Below are 20,573 nucleotides of genomic sequence, written 5' to 3' on the forward strand. Positions count from 1 at the left end.
CTCCTCTAACGTCCAAGCATTTCTTGAGGGAGAGCTTTTTTTAAAGTTTTACCCACCCTCTGTTTTAAGACGTCTTCTTTGTCACCGATTCCTTCTAAGTTAAGCTGATCCGTATCCAGAGACTGAAGTTGCGCTAAGGCGCGTATCGCAGCTTCAAAAATGGCTTTTGTCTGGTCCGCAGGGACGCCGGGTAAATTGGCATCCGGGAACTGACGACCCTGTTGAAATGTAATGTTGAAATGCTGTCCATCACCATTTATTATTCGACATACATTAGACATAGGATCGTTCACTGGAAGTCGCATTGTATGATTTTGACCCAAAAAGTATAGCTAGAATCTAGAATTGAGACTCAAGTGGAACAGTTAAACAGACTTTGCAATAGCTGCTGGCTAGCATAACGTTTTCCTTCACCGTAAGTCTATGCCTTAGTGGCATGCAGATTGGGATATGGTTTTATTCTCTTCTTTTTCAAGTGAGCAGTCTTTGAGATGCGTAACAGCACTGTATAGATGTGCATGTCCTACTGTAAGTACCTTTCAGCAACATCAACTTCAATAGCTGACATTATAACAATTTATAACAATTTACTGTCCATACTGTGAAATATGGCACGCGATGCTCAATTGAATAAAATTGCTGATATGCCTTCATTTTCAGAGTGCTAGAGCACAACTTAAGAAGTCTAGTGACTACCTTTCATGGCCTGAGTTACTCAGGAATATTCTCCCCACCCCCTAAAAATACTACCTAAAGCATCTAGCTGTTATTAATATACATGGTTACTTGATCAGCAAAAACGACGAGACGTTTGCATCGTATGCTGGAACAAAAACAGCTCATCTGAGAGAACATCGCGATAATCTTTTTACCTTGATGTACTCCATGATGTAAAATTCCTGGCCCATAATTGACTTGTCCTCACAAAAGAGGTACATTTTCGGCACCGGAAAAGAGGCCTCTCCAAGAGCGGACATGATTCTATGCTCAACGTCGACCTGCGCGTATTAAATTGAAAACGTCCATGAAAAGCCAGATTATACTCCCTCTACCCTGTAGTTTGAACTGATGCAAGAACAGTACCTTGTGAAATCCTGCATAAATCTGGAATGGTGCCTTGTGCCTCAAAACGAAATCTTTTCCATTTTTTTGAAGCAGAAAGGTTGGATTCGACGTTCCAGTCCTTTTCATTGCATCAATAATACAAATATAGAATGTAATCGGTCAGTGGTGCAGGCAACAAATTAAATATGTGAATATTGACCTTTTTGACCGGTTGTTGATGTCTGCTGGACTAATAAATCCTCGTTGTTAAATGGAAGTAAAAACATCACAAAGAGTGAAGCCTGTATAAAGAATTCAGGCGTCCACAAGACTTCCTCCTTCCCCCCTACTCCGCCCCCTCTCCTTCCCTCGTATGCTCCATTCTGTAGCGTAAAGCGGTATACCTGGCTAAACCAGTTTGGTTCACTCAAACAGTGTACATGAAAAAGGTGTTTTCTGAGTCAGAAGCCTTCCACCGGAATTGAACCCAACGAAGTCCAGTCCACATGTTTAGGATTCTTACTAAGTGGGTTATTTTCATTAAATATTTGTTTTTCCAGCATAAGATTTTTGTCTTTTCACAAAATTAAACGATTAAACGAAACGTCTAATAACTTGAGGATGGTTTGGAAATCGGTTTTGCCCAACAACGGGCATTAAACATCTTTTTGTAATCGGCCATTTCGGTGTGTATGCTTGCCTTATCGTCACGAAATCCCAAGCGCTTTAGACGATTCTAAATACCTGCCTCATTTGCGTAATATATGCTCCTTTGATTGAAAAGTGATATTTAATGAAATCAGTGTTCAATGTCGCATAGCGAATCGTGGAACCGTGCAATATTTCATGATTTCTTGACTCTCTGTACCATCAAATTAAGTCATGAAATGCAATCACAGCCTTTGCTACAGAAATGTTTTTCTTATCGAGCCGATTTACTCGGAACCTATACTTTGTGATTGCAGTCATTGCAATTGTAATTGCGGTTCGAATTTTGCAGCGAAGTCAATCGACTAGCGATTCAATGATAAACAAATCCTGACTTTCCTGCAGCTTTTCGTGTCTCCTACCTGAATTTGAAAATCTTTAGTTCCCCATCGCCTTCAGGAAAATCCACCAGATTTTTTTTAAGGAAATCGTGAAGTTTTGAGCTATCAAACGTTTGCTCCTCCATTCTTTCTTTGTCAAGTAAATAACTTTCGTGACAAGGCACTTTTAGTTTGACGTCAATGGCGTTACATGACGTAATTTCATCACCCGTCAAAATATGTGAATAGTGGGTTCTTATGTTCCTCTGTATCATTCACTATTCCACATCTTTCAAACACTGCGCGAAACTAAACAAATTTTTTAATAAAGAATTACGTTTTACCCTCAAAACCTTCTCACGTCAACGGTTCATTGCCAAAAGATCAACGGGATTTGAGAGGAAATGAAGTTGAATAATGACTGTCAAAGCGTAGTCCACAATACCTTGCAGTCCTTTTCCTTAACATACTAAAAAGAATACCTCGTCTGTCTCTGTAAATCGACATTTAATCACTTAAATTCAAGTTTATTTTAACGCCACATTTAAATTGCGCTTTCTTTGTAAACTGAACAGAAATATATCTAAAAAACTAAAAAACTGGTCAAGGAACAACTTTTAAGTTTTACAATTCACTTAAATGCTTTTTTTTTTTTTTGAGGTTGTGGTCGTACACTACGGTCCAGAATAAATATTTTTGTTATAGAGAATACGTTCAAAATTTTGGAAGCAGAGATTGTTTAAATCTGTTTCAATATCGCCTAGGCCTGGTTCCACAGTCCACCCTTTCTGGTAGATCACAGTTCATTGTATCGGCACGGAGGAGCTGGGGAGGGGAGCACTTCTGACGGTGGGCTTTACCGATGTTGCAGATGATGAACCCCGCGCAGTCGTCAGGGTCTGGGTACGTACCACTTTTTCGATTTGCACAGAAGTCTGAACCAGCTTAAAAACAATAACCAAAAAGCATGAGTGTCAGAAGTTCATATCTAACACAACTAACCACAACAGGACAAAGAAAATGTTTAAGTGTTGTTAAGTAGTTCTTGCCTTTGTGAAAAGGTTCATCGACCAAAAAGTCACACCAAGACAAAGAACCCTACCTGCTCCTCCCCCAGAAGCTGTGCCAGGGGCTGTGACACCTCCTCCTCCTGTGGATGGTGATGGGAGAGGGGAGGGTGGGGGTGGAGGTGGAGGGCGAGGGGGTGGCTGAGGGGAGCTTGGACCACTGCCTTCACCTGGAACTAACACAAAGAATTACGTCAGAGTACTTAGCATTAAGTGACGTTAATTTTTACGGAAAAGCTAAACCTTAGCTCACACATTTATTTATGGTTCCATACTTAAGGACATAAACGATTTTGCAGAAACCCCACTAGGTATCGAAAACACGAAAAAACAAACCGAAGGGAAGAGAAACAGATAAGGAGTCACACAGACAGAAAGAAAGACAGACAAGCAGTGCGACAGAAAAGCTGGCAGTTAGACCTGGAAAGACGGTCAGAGAGAGAGAGACACCGTTTGTTGGTGTTTTTGGTGTCTCGTCTCGTTGGTGTCTCAGTGAGTCTAACAAACATATGTTTCTCCAACATTCAAAATATTTTAAAAGTATTAAGTTATTCCATTAGCAGGAGAACATCAGCAACTCACCCATCCCCCCCGAGGGATACGGTGGTTTGTTTCCTTGACCCGTGCATTTGATACTTGATGGGCCGGCTGCAAGAAAGAAAAAACAAAAAAACGCAATGATCAGTGATAATATTAATAATCATAATCATAATCATAATAATCATAATGATAAAAATAAAAGCAATGATTATGGCAATAATAATGGTAATAATGATAATTTGTGAACTCATAACTCTCCGACTCATCGCTGTATATTATAGAAAAATTCACTACCTGAGGAGAGAAATCGATGATTTGTTTCGGAGTTTTGGCTAGCAGGTTTGACTTATTTTTCCTCTTTTAGCTCTCAGAAGTCTCTGATGATAATGATTACCCACCACAAAAACTCGAAAACACAGGTAAGGCTTTTGAATTCAATCTCGTTGGAGAGCACAACACAAGATTTTATGTCAATCTTTAATCGACATTTAAAAAAAGAGGACGGATTGACACCCTATCTACCCTACCCGCACGCCTCACCCTAACATCGTACCTCCAGCTCCAGATCCAGAAAACTGCACATTACTCATTATATTATTATCGTTTTGCATAGACTGTAAGACAGCTTCCCGCTGCTCTCCCGTCACCGCCGTCACTCGTACAGTCATGGGAAAATCCACTTTACCCAGGCCATCTCCCACAAAGTGGTTGTCACTTGTCCGTTTCAGACAAGAATATTTTCCGTTCTTTAAAATTTCCATCCCAGCAACTGGAACCCTTCAAGTAAAGAAAAAGCCATGCAAATACAAATTTTGGATTTTAAATGCTTTTGTTTTTAGCTTTCTTTGTACTCAGAAAATTTTTGGTAATTTTAGCTCTTTAGAAAGATGGATAAGATAACTTTGGTAAAGAAATAGAGAAAGGGGGCCTCGCTCACCATGGAGTCTCTGTGGCTCAGTGGTAGAGCATTGGAGCGTGGAATCCGAAGCTCTGAGGCTCGATTCCTCGTGGAGATTTAGAATTTTTTCTTTGTCCTACGCTCGTGACAACACGAAAAAACATCTTTCTCTACTACAGCTCTTTTATCCAAGAAAGATCTTTCTCTGGGTAAAATTTATCTCTAGAGTGCAAGTTAAAAGTACTTTTAGTCAAAAGGACATTAATTTTAAATCATCACAAAACACGAAAGAAAACGTGAAAACGGAGATTTATAACACAGATGTTCTTGAGAAGCACACAGTCAGAGAGAAAGCCTCATTAACTCATACCCCATTCAAACCAGCAAAACTTGTTTAGATAAATCGGGTTTAACAGAATGAAAATCATAAGTAGAAATTAAAAAACCGAATTTCAATCAGATTCAAGTAATCGCCAACTTTTAATTTCATTGTGCTACATCTGAAGCCGACGAAAATCGGTTTAAGTAGCTTCTATGATGAGAAAATGTCAAACAGTTTTTAAAAAAAATTATCATTGTTGTCCTGCAAATCTGGTTGTAATGATAAAGGATTGAGGAAGGAAAAACTTACTTGGTGTTTCTAGCTTGAAGTTTAACATACCAAGGGTTATTTTCAGTGAATCGAAACATAATGTTCCCATTCTTTCCCGGGACAGTGGGACAGTCAATGGCTTTTGTTTCGATCTCCCATCTGCCGTCACCCGGGATGTACAGGTCATAGCCACCTGTGTTGAATAAAAAATGAGTAATCACTGATACAAAACAGCGTCTGATGATTTAGTTCGGTGTGGGTGACTCATAAAGTACCTATTTGCATTTTTCAGATTACCATGACAGTTACTTGGTCTCCATTTGTAGATTTTGGGTGTGTAGAGCCTTGGCTCAGGAGACGAAGAGGTGGTTCAGTGGTCTGGGTTCCAGCTCTGTTCAGTTCACCGCGTCGTTTTCTTGGGTAGGTACTTTAACCTTATTTCCCCTTTCTGTGCCTCCTACAAATCATCTTATAACGACACAAATCTAAACTACCTTTTCCACATCCGCCACACAGATCATGAACAACGGCTTTTATGACTCCAGTGACAGGATCTGACCCACTTCCTTTCCCTGAGCCTTTGATTTCCACGCACATTCCACAGCCAAGGGAGTTCTGGAAGTCATATGCACCGGCCGCTACTCGTATCCAGCCAGGCTGCGAGGACATTGGAGAGAGTGGATCCAAGGAGCATGCGCCACCTCCGGGATAAACGCCATAGTAGGTAGCCTGGAAACGAGTGAAGTTTGTAGTTAAAGAAGCTTCGCTACTTCACTGTGAATTTCTATACATGTGATTTCTGCCAACTCAATCGAAATTGTGAGACAGCGAATATAGAACATGAAATCGAGAAGAAAAAGTCAATGATTTTTTTTAGGCATGTTTTGGACTTAACACTCGTTTTTTTTTTTTTTTTTCCGTTTTTTTTGTTATGAGCTTCGATTTATCTTATTGTGGGCTACCAAGGCTACGCTACGTTCTCGAGTTGAGGATAGGATTCGCACTCGCAGCAACGAGACTATTGCTTCATTCTCTTTCGGTCGTATTTTCTTTCTTAAATTAGCAAATGAGTACCATAATGTTTTGAAAATCGTTTGTTTATTGATAAAACTATTTATTGTTTGTTTATTTCGCCGTAAAATGATATCAAATACCTCCAGAAAAACGAATTGTGTTTTCTTACCTCCGACTTGAAAGTCGCTTCATATCTGTTGTATATATTTTCAGCATTGGATACATCAGTGTCTCGTTTTTGAACAACATGGTCCTTTAAAATGAGAAATAAAAATTGTTATCAATAAAGGGCAAAAATTACTGAGCGCTGATTGGTTGAGAGAGAGGGCATTTTTTTCTTAATCGAGGGCATTTTTAGTAATCAAGAGAGGGCATGATTACCTTTTAATGATTGGCTAATCCGTTGCATAGCAACCGTTCGTTATCTTGAAATTTTGATTTTCCTTCGTATAAATTTTGCCCTTTATTGATAAACAAGTAATCCCATGAGACCTCGTACTATTAAGGATTAATTGCACTTGAGTTTTCAAAATTTTTCACGCGACTCGGGCAATTTTGGAAAATTTTGAAAACTCTCGTGCAATCAATCCTTAATAGTACTTGGCCTCATGTGATTACCTATACAAAGCAATCACAGGAGAGGTGATTTCAGATCGTTCTTTTAATTTTCTAAACGTGACAGGTTACCTCTTCAAGGGTGTTAGCGGAAATTTCCTCTACATCTGTGCAAGTTATTTGCTGGAAATAAAAGAGAAGTTTTTATATATTCTTGATTACACTGTTATTTAAATTGCTAACCACTTCTTCGAGTTTAAATACGGCTCATCGCCTCGTTGAAAGCACCGTGCCAAAAATGAATTCTCACAAAAGTGACATACATTGTAAGAACTTATAAACTACGGCATCCTTACCTTTAGAAAAAAGCAAATGACAAGGACTGTCAGATGTTTGCCAAGTCTTAGGTTTATGTCCATCGAAACACTGCTAGACTTAAACAAACGCCATAAATAAAATTAATGACTATTTATACGGTTTGTTACTTTTGTATTTAACATAGAGTAGTTTGATAGCGTTCGCACGAGCTATTACCTTTACGGCGTCCAGAGTTATAATAACTTGCATCGAGTCAGTAAATTTAATTGCTTAGGGTTGCCTTTTTTCTGTTAAACAAAGGCACTTAGAATACATTCAAGCCACAAAAAAATTAATAATTATCATATTTCATTACTGTCGCTTGGAACAGGTGATGGCACTGTAGATTCAATTGAAGCGTCAAGTATTAAACGACATGTTTAAACAAGCGATTAGAGTAATTGAAAGTTAAAACAAATCGTTCATTGTGAAACAATGTCTGTAATAAAGAAGATGACTAAAACGTAACAATATTCAGTCACAATACGAAAAACAGGAATCGTAAACAAACTCTAATAACAAACATAAGGATGAACCAACAGCAAAATTGAAAAAAGAAAACCCTACTATATCGGTTTGACGTCGTACCTCAAGGCTATTTTTAAAAAAATATCGCATTTTGAGACTTCTTCGGTTCTAGATTGCACAAACCCTCACATCGACCACGATACATGCATCCTATGTACTAATCACTTCAACGTAGCTTTCGTAGAAAACTACTGCGGACTAACTGAAAACTTATCTTTTTTCAGTCCTGAAAGTAAGATTTTCAGTGAAATACAACAGCAACTTTAAGATAACGAAAAGTAATGAATTATGACAACAAAAACAAAAATGACAACAACAACCATGGCCGGCTTTCATTTGTTATATATAGTGATATACTGATGCATTTGAAGAAAGCATGCAATTGGGTGATTCAATTTTCTTTTGATTCTGGCATGCTATAACATCTCAGAATTTTTTCCCTTAGCTAAAAGACTGTCTTCAGGATTTCACAACTATGTGCTTCCCTCGAAACTTGGCTCTCATTTTTCAGACAATTATAACCCACCTTCTTGCGTTCAGTATCGAATGTTCACGGGAGTTGCCTAAAAGGTTTTGTGCTTTTACTTTTCCTTTATAGCAAATAAACGAACTTTCTGGAAAGGGTGCAAACAAGGGATTACGTGTACCGTGATCAAACCGCTGACCGTTAGTTAACCGCCGGAAAGCCGCAACAGACTGGGAAAGACTGGTTGGAATCGGATGATGAGAAGGATGAGTACAAAGACATTAAGGCGATGAGAACGAATCACATACATAAACATCGACTGTCACACCACAACACAAAATAAAAGTGCACTGAAATGAAAGGAATCTCGATGACCGAAAAAATCAGCGACCCAAATGCCAAATGAGACCTGCGAGATGGCAAACATCATTCTCTCTTGAAGAATCCACGTTTACTTGAAAAATTCGTAGATGCAGTGGATCCTAAAATTGAGCCAAAAAGAACAACTGACAAACTGATCGCTTACCTGATTGCTTGTTAAATCTAAGATTATCGTATTATGATTAAACAACAATGAACCTTATTAAAGCTGACGAATTTTTTAATTAGAAACCCTACTTTGTATCGTATTTGTTCTTTTACAATGGCACTTGAAATTCCAGTAAGCCACCTAAAACCACCAGAACTAATCAGATCATTGCCGGCTGTCATTTGGTAAAAATAAATATAAAAGGGTTTGAAGGTATCTATGTAAGTGAAATAATATCATCCAATATCATCCAGTCGCCAGCGAGAAGCAATTAAAGAAATTGCTAAAAAAAAAAACCTGAAAAAAAAAAATGAAAAAAAAAACCTTGATAAAAGCGCTAGTAGCAACAGAGCTACGAAGCCAAATGTCGGGATCGAAGCAAACTTTAGGGGCTTCTTCATTCCTGTGAAATGATTTGTTGACCTCAATTTAATGAAACAAGTTATCTTTGACCTACGGATGGTAAACACATAATGATATGATCGCAGGTAAGGTGTAATTTAAGAAATTGCAGAAAAGCAGCCGGGAAAAAAAAGACTCAGGCTTCGACAGAATTCGAACCCAGTAGAGCCCAATTTAGGTATCTGGAGGGCCTACCGACTGATCTACGAAGCCAGACGTCGGGAGCAAAGGAATTTTTTCGTTTGTTATTCGTTCCTGTAAAGGAATCCGATTGCAATAAAATGATTTCATTCATGTAGTTAGCTCGACATTCGTATGTGCGTACATTAAAAAAACTTGACCTAATGTGCAGTTTCATTCAAGTAAAAATCGTAACTTTAAGCTGTTAGCCATGAAGGATTTTAAGATGCTTCTTTTGAGTCAGTCGTATCTTGAATGCTGCCAGACAGAGGTGGAGTTTTCTATACTAATGTCTGAGCACTTTGTAGGCTTCGCGCCGTCTGGCGGGACGCGCAATTAAGCACATAGTGGTAAAGGGCCCTTCCGCACTAGCTACCAGACGCTGACAAAACTTTTATCCCTTCACCGAAAATCACATCAAAATTTTGTGTGCTGCATATATCAGCACCCCCCGGGGAACCCCTATACATAAGAGGGCGAGGATGCCGGGGATTTCGAAAACGACCCCTATATATATAAGTCTTATCCGTGTGGGAGGGGCATCAACTGATGTTTACCCCTAAAAAGTAACAATTTAAACACAAAAAATTGAAAAATCCCAAAAATAAAAACTCCTTTATCGATGTGCTCTGAGGCTCAAGTCAGATGATTAAAGTAGTCCTAGTAATGCTTATTTCAGGTATTTTATTGAGCGGAAAACACCCTACAAGGTACCAGCTAGGTCTCTGGTAGTCCACTGAAGTTTGAGACACCGTAAAAGGTACCAGATCACTGATTTTGACCCCTGAAAGGTACGACAAGCATCCTCACCCATTTCCGATTGCCTGGGCTCTTGGCAAAAAGTAATACCCAAGCGTAATATAATAACCGAAACAGCTCATTGGTCTAATAAAATCATAAATAAAGAAGGTAAGAGTGTTGTGTTAGATTTTTTTTTACAAATTGTAGTGATTTATGCCAATAAACGGTGGCGACAAGCAGGCACACCATGTATATTTCATAGTCGCTAGCAAGTAAATTTTGCCGGACTTTGAGTTCGTCTCACGATAGAACAACACAAATACACAAGGAAATTTTACAGTAATTTTTTAACCATCCTTTTGTCTTTTAAAAGGTAGAAGCTCAGTAGATTCTGTCATATCGGTCATTGTTGAAACTGTTTTTGTTTTGATGCTACTTTTCGACATAGAAAAAGTACGTCAGACAAAAATATTCACCAAAAAGTAACTATTTCTTTGCCAGCTTCAATAATGACAGGGGATTAAGTTTAGATGATAAAACAAAGGATTATTTTGACGGAAATACCGGAGGTCAAATGAATTCGTTGCATGACGTCACACAACTCGGGTAATATTCACGGTGAAAATTTGCATATTTGAGCGGTCGAACGAAAAAAATATTTTCTCGAAAATTAAAATATATTTTCAAGAAAAAACTACACCACAATTAGGACATGTTGAGCTACAAAATACGAAAGTAGGAGTGAAAGCAAGTTTTGGGTGACTTGCCGCTCTTTGTCTGATGCATTTTGACATTAGCTGTTAAGTTGTGCTACAATAAGATTTCTTGTTATATTGGTCTGCATGAGGAATGGTTCCTAATAAATTAAAGTTCACACGGCAACCAGGTGGACAATCAGACATGGTTTAATGCTACTCTGGTTTACAGATTTAATGAATGTAACCCAAGAAAGAAATAACGTCTTCGGTTACATTCATTAAATCTGTAAACCAGAGTAGCATCAAACCATGTCTAATGGTTCCTAATTCTATTTTCTTCGGCCTATATGGAAATCTAAACATGTGCTGATTTATTGTCTGAAGTTATTTTTTAATCATTGGTGGTAGCGCAATTAATTTGGATGGATTTCTGGAACACAAAGTTTAAAATTGCACGTGCAGAGATATTTTTCAACTCATTCCGTCGCCGACGTGGTTTGCTCAAGGATTCTTCTCAGAAAGGTAAGAGAGGCTAGTGAATTTTAAATCAATCTTTCACTTTAGTGTTAGACTCGAGCCTGTGAACTCGGCCTTCGAGATTAGGCTCTGCGCCATACTATAGCAGGGTAGAGTTGAGCTCCTGTATTGCCTGATTGGTTATATATATATTGAGTATGAAGAGACCTAAGCTAAAAAGAATTTAATTTTCTCTATTCGCCTAACACTTTTAATTTGCCCCAGAGTTGACAGGAACTGACAATCAAACGAGAAGGATATCTGACACACTGCCGTATGTTGTTCATCCGTCGAGGGTCGATGTACTAACAAGGCTACACTCATATTTCAGAGCTGATGTATCTATACTCATTCTTGGCTTTTCATTTTGACTAATCTATGCTACAACGGATCGTTCAGTTTTTCGTGTACCACTCTTTACAATTCGTGAACGAGTGAAAGTAATCGAAAATGGGAGTACCCATCAGCCAGGGAGAAAGAAAGTTCAACGTAAATGCCACGTGGACCTTTTCATAATATGACATTAGTTTTCATTTTCCCACTCTATTAATTTGAATTTCAAATTTAGGGAACTTCTTTGTTTACAACTTGTTCGTCGATCAATTGGGGAATCAGAGATATCCATGTACCTCTTAGTAAAATTCATTTACACACTGATGTGGAAAAATTAAGGAAAGATTCTCTGGAAAAAAAATCAAAGTAAACATGGTTGATCTTCAATTATTTTTGGTGTGACTAGTTGCTCCTGATCACTTCCGTAGAAAAAAAAGCAATAAAAGAACTTGAATCATTTTCATGTTTTCAGGAGCCTATGTCAGGGTTTTATACACGGTCACTCAAATATATCACTTCATTTGTTGCGGACCTTCGATCTATCACAGGCGCTGAACACGATCATTGTAAGTTGAAAACACGATTCGAGATGTTTCGTAAATCGAACTTAAATTTCGTCTTAATTTGCCTCTTGCTTCAATCCACCGCCTCTGCGAGCGTCAAACCCAAAAATTTCAGTGGCGTTAAGTCCAATTTCAGTAACAGTCACGATTTACCAGAGACAGTGGACCAAACTTTTAACATCAACAACTGGGGGCTTGGAAAAATTGAACGAAAACTGCTATTGGACATCAAAGTCAAAGTTGATTCAATCTTCTCCAAATGCAAAGGTATGTTTGAACACCTTAACATAGGCGCGTCGACGGGTAAAATTATTTCCATGGCTCTAGGAAAATTCTTACGCAGCAGCTTCATGATATTTTTGTTGCAATTGTCCCACTTCTGTTTATTGTTATTTCAGCGACCATTTCAGAGTGTCCAAAAGGCTGGGTTTCGCGTGGAAAGTCATGTTACCTCGTGATCGACGTTCTAGTCTTGAAGTGGAGTGAGGCGCGAAGAACATGCCAGAATTTGGGAGGAGACCTTGCCATCATCAAATCTGCCATTGAAAATAAATTCATCTTTGACTTAGTGAAAAAGCAGAAGACAGTCACATCCTATGGCGTATGGCTTGGCCTCTACAGGAAGGCAGACAACAAGTTCTACTGGGTAGACGGCACTCCAGAGGCAGGGCAGTATTCTACCTGGGCAAAAGGGGAACCAAGCTCTTTTTCCGAAAAGTGTACGGTCATGTATGGAGCCACGAGCCTCCAGGGAACTTGGAATGACTTATCATGTAACCGATCGTACTCACGCAATAATCCAGTCATTCTTTGCCAGAAAAAGGCCAACTGAGGTAGCTGCCAATACCTTTGTCATTGTTTTTTATTAGTGCAGTCAATCGTTGCAAGATTCCATTAGAGATACAGATAACATGACGTATTGCCTGTTAAATCTTTGATCCTGTTGTTGAGAATAAACTTGGTGATGGGTGAAAGCTGACGTGTGTTTCAATCTTAAATTTCCTAGAGTATCTTTTCACTCATTTCAAATGGGATGGGGGAAGGGGACAGGAGAGAAGCACTCATTGAATCACATTCTCCTCGATCTTCCAAATTGAAAAAAATAATATAAACAAACAAAAACCTTAAATCCGCAGGTGAATCAAGAGTCCTTTCATGTTCACTGCAACCAGATCACCTCACTCGAAATATCCATCTAAAATTGACCCCGCTGTTTAATCTGTTTATATGATTCGGAAGTTAAAAAATCGAAAAGTTTCAAAATATGGCGTTTTTTTTATTACATTTCGAACCGCAAAGGAAAGTCCAGTAAGACGTGCCAAAAATTTCGCAAACTAAAACTCCTGCAATTTTGCACTGTTATATTTGTAGGAGCAAGCACCACCCCAGATATGTTTTAATACTAATCAGTCTAATATTTGTAATAATTGACAGAACTGGTTGAGATCGAACTTTGCAAATATCGATGCGTATGACTGTTAAGTCCTGCTTTGACTGTCACTGGTTTTTTGTTTAAATCATCCACTAGACTAGTATCTCTTATCACCTTGTAAGAATGAGTAAGGAAAGAAAATTATCGTGATAGGAATCGGACTCGATCAGTAACAAAGAAAACTATGTGTAGCCTCTAGTCACTCCTGAGCGCTGTCCACTAAACATCTTGCAACATAATAATTGTAGATATATGAAAATCATTTATTTTTTTTGAGAGGGCACGGCAACGAATCTTGCAATCTGATTGGTTCTTCACCCGGTCAGTATTTTCCTATCTCTGCCCACGGGCCACGGTAACACTTTCGTGAGTCGCCAAGTACATCCCAACTTTGGTTGCCATTTTTCATAAATATATCTCGTTTTTCCGGCTGGGCAGTATTTTTAAGCAAACACGTCGGTCACTACCTCAAGCCGATGATTATGAATCCTCTCTTTTCTCTCATTCAAATCACTTTGGTTGACGTAAAAATATTGGTTTCAGAATGAATTTGTATAAACAATAGTGTCATTACGTTGGTTGACAAGCGGCCTAAAACCCGTCTGCAATTAATCTTAATCGTTCACAAAAAGTACCTAGAAAGTTAAAACGCGAGGTATTTGGTTACAATTAAACTGAACGATGGAACTTTCATTCATTTAATACCTGAATTTTCTCAAGCAATTTGTTCGCCTACGGCCTCGGGCAGTATTTTCAAGACCGAGGTCACAGTTTTTCACCATACGGACCGACCCTTAGCCGGTAAATAACATATATATATGTGCACTGCGGTGAAGAAACGCATATAAGAGATTCTCGCAGCCATGAACACTACTGAACTAGTATTTGAAATGAGACCTGAAAAAAATTCAGGGCCTGAATTTGTTTCTTCCCCGCAGTGCACATATATGATTTTCATCACTTGGATGGTTTATTTGGACCAAACATAATGACCTGCTCCCAGTTGGCTTGTTAGCTCAGTTGTCAGAGCGCTTCAAATCCCGTACGGGCCTGAATTTCTTTCAGGTCTCATTTCAGCTACTAATTTAGTAGTGTTCATAGTTGCGAGGATCTCATATCTTAAAACATCTTGAACATCTTCCTAATTTGTCTGTGGCTAATTTCATTTTTCGTTTTAAGACTTAAATGGTGGATAGATTTCCAAAGCTTATTGGTCAGTTTTGGTGTAGTTCTGTTGCGTAAAGAAACTCGGACTTACTGGCTGACTACATATCAAGTTTTAAGGGAAGCTGGTCTTGTGATGTTTACAACCAAAATAGCGTCGTAAAAATCATTCATCAAACTTGACTCACACTTCATCTCGTGGCTGAATAAGATATTTACTTAAAGGAAGTTTTATGCAGAACACACCTCCAACATCCAGGCGCGCTTAACCTGCGAGCAATCAGCTCAACGGCCCGAACGGTTTCGTCGGCGGTCGGGATAGTTCGATTTGACGATCAAAGCGAGCCGAGGAGAGGTCTGTGAGGGGACTTGTTAACAGGCTGGGCCAGCGGCTTGAGGATCCTTGCACTCAAATGTGTCAGTGCCCAGTCAAGTATTCAAGTATTCTTAGCACTAAAAGGCACAAAATTTCCCGCCATATTGAGTAGGGATTCAATAGAGAGTAGATAATTTGTGAATGACTTCTGAAGCATTAAAGTGAAGGTTTAAGGAAAAGGAATGATCAGTAGCATGGTATACCAAGATGCTACATCATTCTTTCCAAATTTGCCTCGTCATTCCAAAATCTGAAATTTTTCAGCGAAGCTCTATTAGAAGGGTCCCAATGGGATGATGGTTAACGACTAACTTTTGTAACGCTAAAATTTCTCAATTTTTTACGTCTGACAGCAATTTTTTTTTTGCCAATTTTTGGCGAACTGTTAACTCCGTTGATACCTTCTATTCGATAGTCGAAATGATATTCACGGTTCAGTAGAGCTTTTATTTGCGGAAGAACACACTCGCACACAAAAATTATTGATATACTTGACGTACGACTGTGTCTTCTGTATTTCGGTCAAGGTAACAAGCCTCGGTTTCGCTAGTTTTTACGTTGTTGAAAGCGGTCTTTCATTTGATGACATTACAAGATGAACACGCAAATCTCGCTCGTCATCCAACTATTATTTGGATCACTACTCATGACTGTATTTCAGTTTTGAAGGACTTTCATACCGCTTCTTCTATTGTAATGGGAATTTTTAGCAGTATTATGGGTTTGATCAGTCATCTTATGACCCTCAGTGACATGCACTCTTGAAGCTCGATACATCTTCATTACTGCACAGGGCTGGTTTATTATTTTTTTTTTGAGAGAGAGGCAGCTGGACGAAATGAGTAAATGCCCAATATAGTGTTATATTCACGACACATTCTCGTGTAAGTAAGACGCAAAAGTTATTTAATTCACCACGTGGTGTGAGGAACAGCAAAAGTACCATCTATTCAGCCCCCACGTCACACCTCTCGACATAGGCATGATTCATTGGCTAAACTTAACTCCCCGATGTCAAACTCGTAACCACGGTTAACCTTTTCACTGTTATGCTATAGTTATTTTTAAATATTCGTATATCATTGTCATCTGAGCCAATAATAAAGATGAATGCCAGGTCATTTAGGAATCACATAGGAATTTGTAAAATCAAAATCACTCTGATCGTGCCTTTGGCGCGTTTTGCATAAATCGGTACATTTATTGCTGCGAAAAAGCGGGTAGATGTCAGAAAATCCCAACAGTCAGAAGAAGGAAAATTTCTAACATAAAGTCTACTAGTTTTAGGAATAAAATTGAAATTACTACGTGGTATTTCACTTTTCGCTGTAGCGGAAATTGAATCATTTTCTTGTTCAAGTTCTAATTTGCTTTTGGTTTTTTTTTATCGTCGAGGTATATATATGTATGCAGATCATGTGCTTCTTATACGAACTCATAACAGTAGGTCAGTTCACTTGTTGAAGTCTTCGCATTACTTACTGTTGTTCGGACTGATATTGTCACCAAAATGTTTTGTAGTTGGGTCGTAGTTTTCATTTTTCAATTGGTGCGTTTTACTATTTCACGAGACGTCGAGCTTCAAAGTTCCGCCGGTGCTACGTCCGAACTAAGTAACAAGCGTGACCCACCACGTTCTAAATTCGAAATGTTTGACTTCAAAAAATTTGGACCTGGTCCCCAAGTAGTGGAGGATACTTTTAATATCAAGAGCTGGGGGTTCGGAACGACTGAGCGAAAAATGCTGATGGACATCAAAACTAGAGTTGATTCTCTCTCTGCCCAATGTAAAGGTATGAGCACATTTTGGGTTGAATATATTTTTGGGCGATTAAAACTTTTATTATCATCGTTGTTCCAGGGGCCGCTTCAGAGTGTCCTAATGGTTGGGTTCCGTTCGTGGACTCATGTTACTTGGTCATCGACATCCCAACACTGAAATGGAGTGACGCTCGACGAACTTGTCAGAATTTGGGCGGAGATCTTGCCGTCGTCAAAGCTTTCGTTGAAAACAAATTTATCTTTGAGTTGATGAAGAGGCAGAGGACAGTCACATATTTGGGTGTGTGGCTTGGCCTCCACAGAGCAGCAGACGACAAATTCTACTGGGTGGACGGTACTCCAGCGGAGGCATGGGAGTATTCTGCTTGGGCAAATGACGATCCACACTCTGTCACCGAGAAGTGTGCGCACATGTACGGAAACGGGAACAAGCAAGGAAAGTGGAGTGACATCGTGTGTGACCTGAACCAGCAAGCTCTAAGCTATTCTCCAGTCGTTCTTTGCCAGAAAAAGGCTAACTAAGGTAGCTGGTAATCCCACTTTGTTTTGACTACTTAAGTCGTCTGTGAGAGCACTTCATTAAATAAACGGTTAATATGATGTATTGCCAATTAAAATTTTGATTCTAATTAAAATAAACTTGGTGATGGATGAAGCCTGACGCACGTTTTCATTCAGCATAGTTTCCCACAGATATCTTCTCGTATATTCCTAAATCAGTGTAAGAAAGTGAGCGCTTGCCTTTTTTTTTTTATTGGACACTGGGTGGGGAGTGGGGCAGCTGGAGAAGGAGCACTCATTTTGAGAACGTTAGTCCTCGATATAAAAAATTAGAAAAAATTTAATCTTGTTAAGTTGAATGTCAATTCATATTCTCCGCAACCGGATCACCTCACTCTGGCCAAATATCCATCTACGAATCGTTTCTACCGTCTAATTTCCTTCATGCAGCTCGAAAACTTGGAAAATTGAAAAATATTGCGTTTCTTCCTTATTGATGCTTTCTGCTTGAGCAGCAGAAAAATTATTCATTTCGAACCCCGAAAAATTGTCTCCGCAAAACAAGCAAAAAAACCGTACGCATATACGCATATCTGCTGAGAGTATAGCTCTACATTTGGAATGTGCTTTTAATATTTAGCTTCAGTGGCAAAACAAATCAGGAACAATTAACAAATGAACAAGCTACCTGTTGGAAAAAATCATCAAGTCTTGCATCTCCTCGCGTTAACAATCCTTCTCAACAGAGTAATGAACAATGTGAAGATGTTTTGAGAGGCTAGAGCGAGTCATTTTGGACTATCGGAAATTTAACATGTCAAACCAGAAATATGCAACCAAAATTCCCATTGAAATAGAAGAACCGTTAGGGAAGTCGGATCAATATCAGTATCTGGGCAACTGCCCACCTACCCCTCCCTAACCCAACATTAACCTTAAATTGTTGTCAATTGACTGTTGTTGAGTTAGGGGAGGGGTGGGTGGGCAGTTGCCCAGATACTGATATTGATCCGGGAAGTCTCTAGAAAATGAAATGCCGCCGTGCATAAGGATCCAAACTAAGGCAGAATGACGAGCGATATTTTCGTGTAATGTGATTTAGTCAAAGAACGAAATAAACACATCTGAAAAAACCGAAAAACCGACAAGTCGGAAAACCGTGGATTGTTTCCTAATGAAACTGAAATACCGAGGAGATAGTCATTTGTAAAATGTCTATTTGGGTCTACCTGTATTTTCTTCGATAAATCTTTCCTTAGTCATCGATATCATTTCGACAGAGACAGCTTGGCTCCATAATTCTAGATTTATAAATTATGAAGTAAATTTGTGAGAGCCCGGTGTACAACCAGGGTTGATGTTATTGATAACTCCTTTCCCTTTAACCTTAACCTTATTGTTTTAGAAAGATCGATGACTATGTCCACTCTAATTAATCGCTACTCAGTTTGGTGGGTAACTTTGAGGCTCTTAGTGTTTGGAATACTTGACTTTAGTAGAATTGACTCATTTCCATGTGTTTCTCTTTCGAGGATGCAGCGTTATTTACAGGCGGCGTTTTATGTTTTCAAATTTACATTTTTTGAATCTCTAACATCAATTGCGGTATAACGTTTGTTACCTCAAAGGGTAATATTTTTTGAGTTCCAGTTACTCTCTTGCTTGCTGCTATAGAATCGAAATAATCTGACTTGTAAAATGGAGATAAGAATGCAGGATCTGATCCTCGTGTAAACGTCGCATTCTTCTTGTTGGTCGCGACATTTATCAGAGAGCGCCGTAGATGGGAGCGAAATTGTCTTTGAACCGGTCGCCCCAAGAAACACGCCGACCCTGATTAAACGCCGGAGATGAAAGCAAAATAACGACATACTGAAAAAAAAGGAGAAAGTAATTACCATTTAGGCGAAGAGAAGATTTATGTGGCTAGGTTAAAGTAAACGATTGGAAATTGTAGTGAGCAAAAAATAACGGAGGCTTACATCTCTTTTCTCATTTATTTCATAATAATTACGATCAACGACGTGACTAGATAATTCATCGTGCGGATGACTTGACTTTTATCTTACAGACGTTGCGACCGATTTTTAAACTTAATTCGCGCCAAAGACGTAACTGTTTCAGTTCTAAACGACTCTCCTTACAAACAATACTTGAGTCGTAATTTGGCCGTGCCTACGTCAACATTTTGGTTGATATGTGATGTCCAACGCCATCGGTACCAGACATGTTATTTCATCTCTCATTCACACCAATTTCCTCCGTAGACCGTAAAGAATCCCTTCCCACCTTAGAGTATCGTCAACCAAGCATGATCTCAACGTGGTATCGACCCCTTTCAGAGACAAAGCAAAACACATGACTTAAAGCCTCCTGCTTTTGTCACCAGGCCAAGATGAATTTGTAATCATCAGCAAGTTTATGACGGCCATGTCTCCTACCAGATCCTTCGTACGTTACTTCGTTTGATTGTTGAGATGTTGTTGATAGGCTCACGTAATTTTCCACGGGATCCAACCTTTTAACACGATGGAAATATGATTTAAATGAAAATAAAAGAGAAGTTTCAGCAACAGAAACAACATTCATTGGGTTGTTTAGTTGAACATTCTGTGGCGAACTTCTGACAGAGAGTACCATTTGAGTTCAGAGAGCTATAGCAGCTGCATGAGCGGCGGGAGGAGGTTGTATTCTCGCCAATATCAGGCAAAAATGAAACAAATGTTTTTCGAAACGAGGCTCTAGACCAGCGTCCACCGCTGGCACCTCAGTCCCAGTCCCAGTCCCCATAATTGAAATTCTGTTCCGCCGTTCTTGAGTTGTAATGTCCAGTAGAAGTTTTTGTTCAATCTTTCCTAGTTCCCAGTTTTTGAAGTTAAAAGTTTTGTCAACTGAACGTGTTGGTCCACGATTGTTACTCGTAACCGAAATAACACCAGTGGAATTTTGAAGATTGACTTTTAGTGGAATACCAGAAGTGGATTGCACTAAATGAAAAATGAAAATTATAGCCCAAATACAAAACATTTCGACGAAAAGCTGAGTCCAAACGCTCAAAAATGATGTAAGACTGCAACTGATGTACACTGATTCATTGGTATGTGGTCGTTTAAACATGCATATACTTTACACACACACACACATATATATATGCTTTTGTTGATATGCGGCTTAGAAACAAAACTGGAAAGTTGACGCAGATAATTGGAACTTAAACAACAACATGATTCATTTTGTGACACTGTAATAAAGAATTTATTACATATT

At 38.9% G+C, this 20,573-nt stretch overlaps 4 protein-coding genes across 5 annotated transcripts in view; 2 read left to right on the forward strand and 2 right to left on the reverse strand.

Moving 5' to 3' along the window:
- The window catches only part of LOC131789072 (acyl-CoA dehydrogenase family member 11), a 6,512-nt gene extending 4,261 nt beyond the window's left edge, over positions 1-2,251 (reverse strand). The window contains exons 1-4 of one of the 2 annotated variants that reach the window (XM_066169464.1): positions 2,115-2,247; positions 1,084-1,183; positions 873-998; positions 57-218 (exon numbers count right to left, since the gene is read on the reverse strand). In XM_066169464.1, coding sequence (XP_066025561.1) covers positions 57-218; positions 873-998; positions 1,084-1,183; positions 2,115-2,218 — 492 coding nt within the window. In that variant the 5' untranslated portion in view covers positions 2,219-2,247. Of the gene's footprint in view, positions 1-56; positions 219-872; positions 999-1,083; positions 1,184-2,114 lie in introns of both variants that reach the window. The other variant, XM_059106141.2, reaches the window with a different exon arrangement.
- Positions 2,252-2,822: 571 nt separating this feature from the next.
- On the reverse strand, positions 2,823-7,157 carry LOC131789118 (uncharacterized). Its single transcript, XM_059106191.2, has 9 exons — positions 7,095-7,157; positions 6,871-6,921; positions 6,353-6,436; positions 5,664-5,898; positions 5,209-5,362; positions 4,233-4,456; positions 3,722-3,787; positions 3,175-3,315; positions 2,823-3,016 (listed from the first exon to the last, which is right to left on the reverse strand). The coding sequence occupies exons 1-9, from the start codon at positions 7,155-7,157 to the stop codon at positions 2,823-2,825; spliced, it is 1,212 nt and encodes a 403-aa protein (XP_058962174.2).
- Positions 7,158-11,011: 3,854 nt separating this feature from the next.
- Positions 11,012-13,030, forward strand: LOC131789117 (type-2 ice-structuring protein-like). The gene is made up of 3 exons (XM_059106190.2): positions 11,012-11,161; positions 11,961-12,318; positions 12,450-13,030. Exons 2-3 carry the CDS (start codon positions 11,967-11,969, stop codon positions 12,881-12,883), a joined length of 786 nt encoding a protein of 261 aa, XP_058962173.2. The 5' UTR covers positions 11,012-11,161; positions 11,961-11,966; the 3' UTR covers positions 12,884-13,030.
- Positions 13,031-16,443: 3,413 nt separating this feature from the next.
- LOC131789135 (lactose-binding lectin l-2) lies at positions 16,444-17,460 on the forward strand. The gene is made up of 2 exons (XM_059106206.2): positions 16,444-16,816; positions 16,885-17,460. Exons 1-2 carry the CDS (start codon positions 16,534-16,536, stop codon positions 17,325-17,327), a joined length of 726 nt encoding a protein of 241 aa, XP_058962189.2. The 5' UTR covers positions 16,444-16,533; the 3' UTR covers positions 17,328-17,460.
- Positions 17,461-20,573: the final 3,113 nt, after the last annotated feature.

This window comes from Pocillopora verrucosa, chromosome 7 (assembly GCF_036669915.1).
Source record: "Pocillopora verrucosa isolate sample1 chromosome 7, ASM3666991v2, whole genome shotgun sequence".
NCBI classification, from domain to species: domain Eukaryota; kingdom Metazoa; phylum Cnidaria; class Anthozoa; order Scleractinia; family Pocilloporidae; genus Pocillopora; species Pocillopora verrucosa.

Coding starts and splice junctions, on each gene's coding strand:
- LOC131789118 (XM_059106191.2), bottom strand. CDS start 7,157: ATGGACATAAACCTAAGACTTGGCAAACATCTGACAGTCCTTGTCATT. Junction 6,437..6,870: donor CCGCTAACACCCTTGAAGAG/GTAACCTGTCAC, acceptor CTCATTTTAAAG/GACCATGTTGTTCAAAAACG. Junction 4,457..5,208: donor CTTCAAGCTAGAAACACCAA/GTAAGTTTTTCC, acceptor CTTTACTTGAAG/GGTTCCAGTTGCTGGGATGG.
- LOC131789117 (XM_059106190.2), top strand. CDS start 11,967: ATGTCAGGGTTTTATACACGGTCACTCAAATATATCACTTCATTTGTT. Junction 12,319..12,449: donor AATCTTCTCCAAATGCAAAG/GTATGTTTGAAC, acceptor TTGTTATTTCAG/CGACCATTTCAGAGTGTCCA.
- LOC131789135 (XM_059106206.2), top strand. CDS start 16,534: ATGTTTTGTAGTTGGGTCGTAGTTTTCATTTTTCAATTGGTGCGTTTT. Junction 16,817..16,884: donor TCTCTCTGCCCAATGTAAAG/GTATGAGCACAT, acceptor TCGTTGTTCCAG/GGGCCGCTTCAGAGTGTCCT.